Raw genomic sequence first — 12489 nt, 5'->3', positions numbered from 1 at the left:
GATCCCTTCCAGCAATACAACAATAGATTCTAAAGTCACATATCCCCGCAAAAGCAAAGAAACAGTGGTGTTTAATCTCAGGAGTTAAAAACTCTTTTCTTTTAGTTACCCTATAAGGCCTCCTAACCCAGCTTTATTTTTCTTTTCTTTTTTTTTTTTTAATTTTTATTTTTTAATTTTTTATTGTGGGTTGTTCAAAACATTACAAATTTCTTGACATATCATATTCGACACTTTGATTCCAGCTTTATTTTTCTTGATAGCATTTTATCACCACCTGAAATTTTAAATATCTGTTTAGTTACACATTCCCTATCACCAGCCAACTGCACACGCGTGCACTCATGCACAGGAATTCCTGCCTGCTCTTCAGGAGAGCACAGCCTTGAGACTGTCACAGCTCTTAACATCTGTGGTAGGGCCTGTCAGGACCCAGGACAGGCTTACCAACATTTCCTGAATGAATGAAAAAGATTTCTCCATGTGTTAGATCACACCAAATACAGCAGTGCTTATAAATTGTGCTTTAATTTCTGCAATCAGATATGATGCAGTGAGATACAAGTATAAACTTTCATTGTGCATTCAGAAAATAAAAAGCACATTTATACAGATTTAGCCTAACAGCTTATTCCTTTAAAAAAAAAAAAAACCCAACTTTGACTTTCATTAAAGCTAGTTTATCTTCAGTGTAAAAACCTGGAGGTATAAACAAAGTTGAGACATTACATACAGTGAATTATTAATGTACAATTCCAAACTTGCACAGTGCAGCATTTTAAACAAAGTAAATGGTCTCATTTCAGCTTTTACTATTAAGCATGATCCACATCTAAACCTTGAATATAAATTTCACAATATATAAACCCACTGAGAATTCTGTACACAAATACAAGTTATAGAAATTGATTTCAAATATAAATACATAAATCATCATGACCTTACATGTTATAACAGCTTGCTTGTCTACTTATTTTTCTATTGTAATTTTAAAAAATTATAGAAAAATATTTCGATGCACATTCAACTGCTATGACAAGGGCCATGACCTTGTGCCTTTAAACCATACTTCGTGGAGTATAAAGCATCACACCACGCATTTTTGGAATGAAAATTACTAAGACTGAATAGGTGACTATAAATATTCATGTAATATTCATGTTATAATATGGTAACAAAAATAGTTAGCTCCATAGTGTAGCTGGGAGGCAATGGTGCAGATAAGTGAGTGGAGGTTAGTGCTGGTTTAAAAAGGCCCACAGAACAAATGTAAAGGTAGCTAAGGAAATAAGGTATTTTAAAAATCCTTACTGCAAGCCTAACACTGACCTCATTCACAAGACTTTTTTTTGGGTACTAGGGATTGAACCTAGTGGTGCTTTCCCACTGAGCCACATCCCCAGCCCTTTTTATTTTTTATTTTGAGACAGGGTCTCACTAAGTTGCTTAGGGCCTTGTTAAATTGTTGAGTCTGGCTTTGAACTTGAATCCTCCTGCCTCAGCCTCCCAAGTTGCTGGGATTACAGGCGTGCACCACCATGCCCGGCTCATTCACAAGACTCTTAAGGCAACCAAGACTGCATGTGTGTTTGGCCCCCAGATGAACAGATGTCGCCCTACCCTCCACCTGTCATCTTAACAGACCAACCTGGCTTATGCATTAAGGTGAAATGGGCAAAATGATTGTATGTACAGAAAACGATTCAGTGCAAATTAGAAACTTCTCTTTATCAATAGTTTCAAATTTTCTTATTGCCCTTGAGCAACTGTAAGTTTTTTCTAAACATCTAACATTCAAATGGTAATCTATCCTGGAGAGCAAATATATATAAAAGGCAAACATTCAATTTAAAATATTCTAATGTAGGTTTTTTCCTTCTTTTGTAGGATTTGACAGGGTTCCAGTGAGCATGAAAACTGGTCCTTACAAAGTACGCTTTCCTCCATTAGAATATAGATCACTTAGACAGCAGACCCAAGGGGGCCAGGCATCGATGAGTTTCTTTATGGCTTTTAAATCACTGAGGTATCATGTGATAATCATCACTTCTGACGTCATACTTCACTGCTTTCCTATGAAAGCCACATTCAAAAGTGACCCAGCCAGCAGCCTGTGAAGGTAATATTGAAGTGGGGCAGGGGGGAGTAGATGAGGTGCTGCTGCCAAAAAATACAGTCACAGGTGCTCCAAACCCTTGGCACATGATTAGCAGAGGGTGAAACACACTGTGTAGACACTGAGACTCCAGAGGAACAGAAGTTCCTCTGCCCAAAGAGATTCTGCCAGGTCAGCTGATAGGTTGAGCAGCAAGACACTGGACTATGTGCACCAAGGTGGGCAGCGGGAAGGGACAGTGGCATGTAGCATGGAGCAGGCAAAGGAAAGACCTGGAGCTGTCAGCACAGGAAAGAGGGTGGGTAGCTGGCTAGCCACCCTCACATACAATGTGAGACAGTCTATGACACATCCAGGAAGGTGGAATGGACACATCTAGGAAGGAAGGAGACCGGACTAAATGTCAGGATGAGTGACACACTGAATTGCTCAGCTTTTCTACAGAGAAGGAGACAACAGAAAGGAAAAATGCTATTGGTAAAGTCATGTCATATGACTTACTACTTTTATCTCAATCTTTCAACTCGTAAATACCACAAAAATCTGAACTTGCTCCTTACTGAAATGGGTTATAGAGAACCCATTCTCAATGGCTGGATAAATTATATTGGCACAGAAAGGACTGGAAGAAAGTATCATGTCCAAGCACATCCTATCAAAGTTCTTTGCAGGTTGTATGTGATGATTAGACCTCAGAAAATGGCCACAAACCTATGATGGGTCAAGTAGGAATTTCTTCCAATTAGTAATAGTAGAGATATGATTTTAATTGCATAGTCTTTTGTAACCATGAAAAAAAAAAATAAGAACCCGATCTTTTCCTGAAGGCCCAAGTTTTCTCCAAGAGCGCCAGGCTAATGACCCTCCCAGCCTTAGCATAGGACCAGCCCAGGGATCAACTGTCCCATTCTCCCACAAGCCATTTTCACAATCACTGAGCACACAAGTCACACATCCCCTAGATCCACAAACTCATCTTCTCGTTTGGCCAGATCTTCTTCATCTTCCAAGGCTTTCCAGCCACTGGTGGGCAAGACCGGCTTAGATGAATGTCGCTGGAGCAAAGCGAAAGGAAATAAAGAGGACAGGCGGGCAGAGTTCCTCAGCAGGCAGGGGGCCTCTGCCTGGAAGGCCTCCTGGCTGTGGTGTCTCTCATCGATTTTCTCTTGTAAGCTCTGGACTTCCTCCATCATTTCCAAGAGTTTGCTCATTGTGGCCACTCTGCCACCACCTGGGATTTGGGCTTCTGGAATCCAGCGCAAGTAGCGCTGGGCCCAGACTTTGATTTCTGGCCCCTCTACACGAGGCAACAACAAACCATGGTAGTCAGTAGGCTTGCTATGCCAGCTGTCATAAAACTCTCGAAAGTTGTCTTGCAGCTCATCAGAAGAATTAATAAGTTTACTAATTCTCTTGCCCAGAAGGTTTTTAATTAAATGATCTGTCTCTTCCCTGAAAAATCCTCTTTTGGGAGATGACTTCGATTGGGTGAGTGGCAAAGAAAGTTGTCGTTGGTGCTTTGAGAGAAAACAAATAAAAATCTCTGGTTAACAAAAGAGGTAAGTTACAGTTACTGTTATAAAAAAAGGCACAGCTCTGCTTTAACAAATATCAAGAGATATCAGAATTGTCATGTGAATGCCATGCTCATTAAAATGCGGTAACATATAGAAAGAAAGAGTGGGTTCTTATTTATTCTCATGATTCAAACATCAGATGCACACTGTACTCTCTATAAAGGTGCATATGGCAGCTATGCAGAAAGCATGCTGGGACAGCAAGTGGTGCTTTCCATCCCCCACCCCCTGGAATAGGGTTACCAAAGGACACAAAGTACTTTTAAGGAATGGGTTTAATTTAAGATAGGTTAATGATTTAGGAGAGTTTAGGGGTGAAGACTAATCATTCTTTAAAGGGAAACAAAATGTTTCTTCTTTGAGAATATCGGGACTGTTAACTGCTACTATATTCTGAACACCTCCAAGGAAGCAGCACTGACAACCTGAAGATTCTATCATGTGGCTGCAGCAACTTGGTAGTTTATCAAGCATTTGGCTAGAATTCAAGCCTCAAATCATAAGGATTCTTTTGAACACAGAAAAACAGGCAGACGGAAGCAAAGGAATTTTGCTAAGAGGAACTGACTAAGTTGGCCAGTTGTTCTTGTCTGACATCTGCATAGAGTATAAAATATGAGAGCATTTAAATGTTTTTCCTCCTTGATAATTCTCTCTACAGCCAAAGCAAGGCGTTATCTTTTGGGGTATGCTCTAAGAGGTAATAAAGATGGCTGAAGTGATCAGAAGGTTCCAGGAACTCCTCAGTGCCCAAGGGAGAAGGTAAAAACTGTCAGGAAAAGCTGTTTTGTTTTTTTTCCCCTGTCTCTTTTGTTTCTAACATGTTCATTTAAATTAAGAATAGATAAAAAATTTACTTTCATCCTACTTTATAATCTAACATATTTTTGCTAGTGGGTCTTCCTTGTAAAAAAAAATTATCATGGAGCAAAAATTTCCTTATGATAGAATATGGAATAACAATAAAAATATAAAGAAGAAAACAAAATTATCCACAATCCACAACTGACCAGATCAGAAATGACCAGGATGTTTGACTCTGCATCTGGAGATAGGACAGATAAAGGCCAGGAGTCTTTCTCCATAGTCATCAAGGTGAGTAAGGCAGGAAAGGGAGTTGGGGAACGTGGAGGAAACCTGTTACTGATCACTTATGCCTGCTCAATTCTGTGCTCACTGTTATATGCACTGACTTACCCAATTCTCAAAGTCACTATTATTGCCCCATTTTATAAAAGTAATCTGTCCAAAGCACCAACCACCGTAGCTTGGCTCCAGAGTCTGCGTTCTTAACTGAACTTACTTGGTCTTGGAAGCCCTCTTCTCTCAGCCTCCTCCTCAGTGAATGGCACATTCAAGATGTGCCTAAGGGGGAGGAGTACCACATGCCCAAAGCCTGGTTGAATACTGGAGTGAAGCTAAGACTACCTGCCTGAGTGAATCCTGCCCCTCATGAGGCAATTCACAGAGCAGTGCTTGATCCTTTACCCTTACATATAGTTACTATGGAACTTCTCTGAGGCCAAGGTCCCAAGGTCCCAAGGTTCCTTGTTGCTCAGCCCCAACTCTGCTTTAATCTAATAAAACGTCTAGCCCTTCAGCACCAATCTCTCCACCAACCTCTCTTGGAAGTGAGGGACACTTAGAAAAACTGGGTCTGAGGAGAGAAATTAAATCCATTCTTAGAAAGAACTGTAGGCCAGGTGCAGTGGCGCACTCCTGTAACCCCAGTAGCTCAGGAGATTGAGACAGGAGGATTGCAAGTTCAAAGACAGTCTCAGAAAAAGCGAAGTGCTAAGCAACTCAGTGAGACTCTGTCTCTAAATAAAATACAAAATAGGGCTGGGGATGTGGCTCAGTAGTGGTACAATCCCAAGTGCCCCTCTCCCCCACAAAAAAAGATGGTGTTTCTGAGAATCCTTGCTCCAAGGGCATTCAGCAGTTCTACCATCCCAGCCCAGCTCTCACGAGAAGCATGCAGGTAACCACCAGGGGGCACAACACACTGAAGGAAAGATGATTTTTATAGCCACCTTGTTCCTGGGTTTGTAGCAATTTTGGTCAAACTAACAGAAAAGTGGTTGAATCAGAAAAGGGAAGCAATCATCTAGGGCCTGAGGACAACTAAGAGGGTCAAGTGGTAGTTCTAAACTGCACAGCAGAAGACACTTTCTCTGAGTGCTGGCTTTGGTTCATGTCTTAACAGAACAGAACCAATTGAAGTGCAGGCTTCCTGGAATCTCTCATGGTCAGGCAGGATTTATCATCACTGCTATCCATCTCCTCTATGGCTCTACTGGCAAGAGATTCCAGGACAGACAGAGTTGGAAGTGTGTGAGGATGGCATAAGGCCTGAGCCTAAGCAACTCCATTTTAAAAACTCCAGTTTGAAACTCCAGTCTCATTAGGCACATCCAACAGATTCCTCCAGTATGGCCTCAGACAAGTTACTTCCCCTCACCCTGATAAACAGAATGAAGCCTCTGGCAGGCTGTCCTTGCCTGATAAGAGAGAAAGGTTAGAAGATCAGGGTGGATACCACCAGACCAGATGTTTCTGACCCCAGGGTAAATTATGTAGTGGTAGCTGATAAGGATTGAAAGGGGGGGGGGTGTCAAAGCCTCAAAACTTAGTATAAATAATGGAGCTAAAGAATAGGGATTCAGCCAGCCAAAACAAGGATGCACTAGAGCTGGAGAGCCTGATGAGAACCTGGACTGACATCCCATCACTTGTCATCATTTCCTGATCCTCTGCGTGATCCTCACTGCTCTCAAACTCTACTGCCTCATCTGGACCCTGGTGAGAGCTGCAACTTCTCCATACAACCCTTTCCTCAACCAGCCATCCACTCCACACCTGGAAAAGCCTACCTTGGTTCTGGACCTGATCAACGTGGTCTGAGTAAGTGTGCATCTGCTGGACGTAAAGCCTAAGGCTTGAGACTTTTGAACTTAGCATGCAGAGGGAATGTCTGTCATTAGCCTGTCATGATTAAGTATGTTTACAGTGCTAAGAATTAATCTAGAATTGTTTGCAGTGTCCTATTGCAGTGCCTAGCATTAAGAATTGTCGTTTTCTTGATTAAGAACCTATAGAGTGGAATTGTATTGAGTAATTTGAGTGAATAAAGCATTGAATGGGGCAAAAGCATGTGGACATTCTTTATTTCTCCCCTTGACTACATACTTCGCAATTTTGCCCCCTTGAGACAAAGTGCCATTTACATAATTTACCAGTGGAGGAATTTTTGAGTAAAATAAAATCAGGAATGAATAACTGAAAGGAAACTAAAGCTTTGACATTGTGGTTGGGCAAAATCTAGTGTGGCACCTGTTTTCATAAACACTGCAACACAGCAAGGCCCATTGGTTTGTGTACTGTTCAGGGCCTCCTTAGTACCATGACAGCAGAGGGTAATTGCAACAGAAACCATATAGCCCTTGACAAAAAATGTAGCCAGCTCCTGGTTTACAGCTACAGCTCATTACCATGTAATGCATGACTTACACTATACAATCAATGTTCCTTTTACCCTACTAGCTACCACAGACGTGGGGTAAGAGGCATGATTCCACGCAGCATGACTAAGGGAATAGCATCCTCAGTGGCCTGCAGCAAACAGCCACTTCTCATCAGGCCAAAGACTACCTGCTAAAAGCAAAGGATTCACGTAGTGGGCCCTAAGGACTTGACCACCACACATCTTGATCCTTTACCCTTACATACAGGGAAATGAAGGGAATTTTGATGTGAACATCTTACTTTAAAACGCATTCCTTTCCGTTGGCCTTTGTCCAGTTTTGACTTTTCCACATAGAGAGGGTTTTTGAGCAACATCTGGGCTTTGGGTTCAAACTGTACAGACCAATCCCACACGGTGAGCAGATTCAAAGGCTTGCTTTGTGTATCTAGGCTTTCTCTACCCTGCCAAAACAAGCACAGGTCACCAAGGCTTCCAGGGAGGACTGAGGAAAGAAAACATGCATTCTCAGAAACAGGCACCAGGAAGGGGGCTCCACCCTGCTCCGTCTGAGGCTGAATGTTCAGGGCACTTCATTTTCCACAGCTCAGGCTATCAGTGCTTACTCACTAAAAGCTCTAGGTGGGGGAGGAAGGTGCAGAGCACACTTCTTTGGGAGGGACCACATATCCCTCTGGGCTGGACACTTTACCAACATCCTTGTAAGGTAGCTATTATTTTTCTAATTTTTTATTTGAGGAAACTGAGGCTCAGAAAACTGAAGTGAACTGCCTGAGATCACAAAGCTAGTGAGTCCCAAGAAACTCAGATTTGATTACTCCCACTTCACTATGGGATTTGGTAGCACTACAATCTCAAACAAACCCTGAGGCCAGAAGGCTGCCTGGAGGCAACTGATTTGTTTAGCACAGCTTCAAGGGCTTTAAGAAGCAAAGTCAGGCTGGCTTTCCTGTTTTGCAGTGTTCAGTATCTGTTCTCCTAGGAACTCCGGGCATGAAGATGAGGGAAGAGAAAGCACCTGGTCTGGAAAAAGAAGAGCTTTTAATTTGGCTTAACCCCTGCTCAAACACTAGCTTCAAATATTTACGATGTAACTTTGGGCTAGTTGCTTATTCTTTGTGTGCCTCAGCTTCCTCAGGGATAATAATATGTAACCCAGAGGGTACTGTAAAGATTAAATCCTTTCCAAGTGTGAGTACCTGGAAAGTACTTAGAACAATGCCTGGCACACAGTCAATGTTAAAAGAAATATTATTTTTTTTAGTATCAATGTTATTGCATCCTATTTGTGAGATGCAGCTTCTTTAATATACAGGTTTCTTAGAGGGACTCTTACCATGTTAGTATCTTTTTGATGAGGTGAATTGAAGAAGAAGGTGCTAAAAATAGGTATGTACAGGCTATCTGACAAGACCGTCAGGTAAGTCTCTGTGAATTCAAATGCTGGGGAATGCTGGTGCACCAGCTGCCAGACACAATCTAAGAAAAGCAGGAACACAGGAACCTACATGAAAACAAGATACAGGTTACTTAGAAGGCACAGAGCTCAACATGAGCTGTAAGGAGCTCACTGTATAGCCATTTCAGCAGCTTTGAAGTAACCACTTCTGAGCCCTATATTCTCTGGGAAACATAGTATGCTCCATTCCATTCCAAAAAATAAACATGCTCAACTGAAACTACATGCTTTCAACTACTAATGGTATTTGGCAGTACCCATCTGTGTCAGACACTTCAAAGATGAAATATGGATCAGCATCACCAGATGAACATTTGCAATTAATTCTGATGACACAAAATAGCAACTTTAAACTCCAATTAAGTGAAATGTTGCCTTCCCCCCAAAGAATTCCTTGTCCTAGTCCAATAACTGTTCAATGCAAAAATCTGTACTCAGTGATTGTTATTTTAAATTTTGTCAATAAAAAGTTGTGTGTTTGTGTGTGTGTGGGGGGGACTACCACTACCATTACCCACCCACACACCAACTAATAGGGTTGGTGTGAAGAGGCTGGAATGAGAAGCCTTCCTTCTCCATATCAGATGATGAGGGCCCAGAAGACAAAAGGGATGGGAGAGAAGGCAGCAAGAATGAGTTCCTAGCATTTTTTCACAAATGTTTTTCTTAAAAAATTTACAGGCTTCCTTTACTAGCCACTCAGAAGTGAGCCCTTTATTTAGTAGGGACAGTACTTTCTAAGGTGTTTTATATTTAAAAATGCTATTCTTGATTCACCAATGATTCTGCAGGCTGCATAAGACAAGCTATGTGACAGTCTCTCCCTTCTGGAAGATTAGTGGTGATGAGAGGCTGGTTGCTGAGATGCTAAGAACCCCTTTTCAGAAACTTTAGTTCACACTTCATTTTAAGCACAATATCACTAAACAGAATGAAAAATATATGAATCTCACTGTATAGTCAGGGAAATAGGCTCATAAATTGTGAGTGACTCTCCAAAGGCTGGGTGAACAGTAGATTAGGTCTTCTCTTGGCTCTTTCCCCACTAAATAGGGTGCCAGTCACTATCCCTTTTCTCAAGATATACAAAATCATATTTTTATTCAGATAATACTAGTTCTATCCTGCTTCATGAGTACCATCAACCTTTCATATTATTTCCCCAAAGTTCCTTCTAAGACTAAAAGATGGTGACTTCTAGTCAGCTCAGTATCACACAGAGGCATACAGACTGGGCCTGAAAGAAACTGCCTGGCCTAGCTAGTAACAGAGGCCTTGGTTTCCCCAGAAACCCACCCAGCTCTGCATGGCAGAAACCATGGCTCTCTATTCCTGCAGCATGCTGTGTCAAACTGCTCTGCACCACAGAGAGACATGCTGTATATCAGGAGTAAGAAAAACCACAAGTCACAATACCAGTACATGTTAGCTCTACGGTGACTTATGAAAGACAATGGGTCCATTTCCATTCTTCCTTCTACCCATCACCAATGAATCAGCCAGGAGAGTCTGTATGGCTGTTGCTTAGACAAGTCAACCTTAATTTGGGGGTGAATTAAAACACTAACTTTCCTGGCACAGATCTGAGGCCATTCACCTAGACACAAGTAGAAGAGGCTGCAGTATAGCCCACACACATCACTGCCAAGGCCCTGGCAATCAGACAGCATTAACTCAAACCTGTACTTTCCTTGGAAGAGGTTTATGTGGTAGGAAAATTTACTTTGTTATCATGTATTTCCTGTAGGAAATCTGCACAACGAATGTCTACTTATTGCAAAGATTAACTTGGCAAAATTTGTAGGAGAATCTCTCACTGGGTTATTATATATGTAAGCCGGGTGTGGTGGTGCACGCTTATAATCCCAGTGGCTTGGGAGGCTGAGGCAGCAGGATGGTGAATTCAAAGCCAGCCTCAGCAAAAGTGAGGCACTAAGCAACTCAGTGAGACCGTGTCTCTGATTAAAATATAAAATAGCACTGGGGATGTGACTCAGTGGCCAAGTGTCCCTGAGTTCAATCCCTGGCACCCCCTCCTAAAAAAAAAATCAATATTACTCCTACTATAAAATGTATTACATTCTTGCTATACACAACTTAGAAGAGAAGACTCTGAACATGCTTGTCTATATCTTTTCCTTTGGGAAGGGCTTCGATATTGTTTAAAGCATTTAAAGTTACACATGATAATCTGATTCAGTTTTCCTAGTGACTGTGTGTAGCATGTACTTTGTAAGCAGAAACTCTACATCTGAAGAATGGTACTGGTAAGAGACTGGGGAGTTCTCCCTGTGCCTGAAACAGTCTTCAGTGAGGGAACTCACCTCCTCCTTGTCACTCTGGCGGAGATGGTTGCAGCGATCCAAGAAACAGTGGCCACCCATGACCCACTCCTTTTGGATGAGGCTCTGGAAACCAATCTTGGTTCGGCAGTGGGGGTCCATCATCACTTGCACCAGAGAGGAAAGGAGGCAGCAGTGGTCGGAGGCATTTTCCTCTAGGAGGGGCCCAGTAGCAGTGCCAAGAGGAAGGAGGACATGGAGTGTTAAAAGCTGCAATGCTCTCACCACACAGTTAAAAGCAGGGTTCCCAACACCAAAATCTGCTATTAGCACTCAAGTTCTTACTCCCTCCAGGAAACAGGCAATGAAAAAAAAAAAAAAAAAAACTTGATATTTTCAGACCAAGAGACAAAATGCTTCCAGCTTGTCTAGTACAGGTTCTAGCACACACTGGTGCTAAATATGGGTTTGCTTACTGAATAAATGCAGCCCTGAAAATCCACTTTCAGTATTTGGGTGTTCAGATATACCACATAACCAGAGTGGAATCATCCACATGATGATAACCTGCCAGGCACAAACTGAGTCTGAATTCCTTCCCTCCTAGTGGGGTAAACCCTCAATCACTAAGCTCACTGTCCCAAGGCTTGCTATTTCTCAGACTCACCTTAGAGCTCCTTTCCTCTACTTCTTATTCCTTCTCTAACTCAACTTTGCAGGAAGTTCAAACTTTCTGGACTGTACCAAAATGATCTTATTTTCTGCCTCAAGGTCTTTTCTTTTCTGTTTGAGGAGTGGTCTACAGGAGAAATTCTCCTTGGTCCACCTCCATGTGCTCACTTGGAATTCCCTTTACAAAACTCAAATGACTGAAAAGTCCATTTATATACCTGTTTAACATTTATGATTCAGAGCAAATAAAATCATGCATCTATAGCCTTATATTTGTCTTAAAGGATTTTTTAGTACCAGGGATTGAAATCAGAGGCACTCAACCACTGAGCAACATCCCCAGCCCTATTTTGTATTTTATTTAGAGACAGGGTCTCACTGAGTTGCTCAGCACCTTGCTTTTGCTGAGGCTGGCTTTGAACTCATGATCTTCCTGTCTCAGTCTCCCAAGCTGCTGGGATTACAGGCATATATCATTGCACCCGGTTCAACCTGCTTTTTAAAAATGTCCATAAGGGGATGTGAGGGCAATATGGTGTGACATCTGTCACCCCACTGATCACCAGGGTTGATTTGACTGATCTGGCTGGCTAGACTGGTGTCCCCTTCCTCCCTCACCCCTCCATGTGCACCTCTCCTGAAGCTGCACGCTTTGTGGAAGAAGAAAACCTTCCTCTTTGGTCAAGGGTGTATGAGTAGCTGTACTTCCCTGCTAGAACCTCCAAACAAGCTCTCAAACATGTCCATGAGCAGAATGGTGTGTGTATGATTAAAGAAACAAGGATAAATTTATTATTTTGGGGGGTAGTACTGGGGATTGAACCAAGGGACTCACACGTGCTAAGCAAGAGATTTACCACTGAGTTATAGCCTCAGTCCCCGCGCCCCCCCCACCCCGC

The 12489-nt window shown here is 42.2% G+C and overlaps 1 protein-coding gene across 4 annotated transcripts in view; it reads right to left on the bottom strand.

Moving 5' to 3' along the window:
- Window positions 1-509: 509 nt before the first annotated feature.
- Mtmr12 (myotubularin related protein 12) overlaps window positions 510-12489 on the bottom strand; it is a 77729-nt gene continuing 65749 nt past the window's right edge. For 3 of the 4 annotated variants that reach the window (XM_015496388.2, XM_048802934.1, XM_048802933.1), the window contains 4 exons: window positions 10961-11133; window positions 8514-8681; window positions 7459-7620; window positions 510-3633 (listed from right to left, as the gene is read on the bottom strand). In XM_015496388.2, coding sequence (XP_015351874.1) covers window positions 3064-3633; window positions 7459-7620; window positions 8514-8681; window positions 10961-11133 — 1073 coding nt within the window. In that variant the 3' untranslated portion in view covers window positions 510-3063. The remainder of the gene's footprint in view (window positions 3634-7458; window positions 7621-8513; window positions 8682-10960; window positions 11134-12489) is intronic. The other variant, XM_015496390.2, reaches the window with a different exon arrangement.

Source organism: Marmota marmota, unplaced genomic scaffold (assembly GCF_001458135.2).
Source record: "Marmota marmota marmota unplaced genomic scaffold, marMar, whole genome shotgun sequence".
Lineage (NCBI taxonomy): Eukaryota > Metazoa > Chordata > Mammalia > Rodentia > Sciuridae > Marmota > Marmota marmota.
The sequence above is the reverse complement of the archived record's forward strand: the minus strand, read 5'-3'. Positions and strand labels throughout refer to the sequence as shown.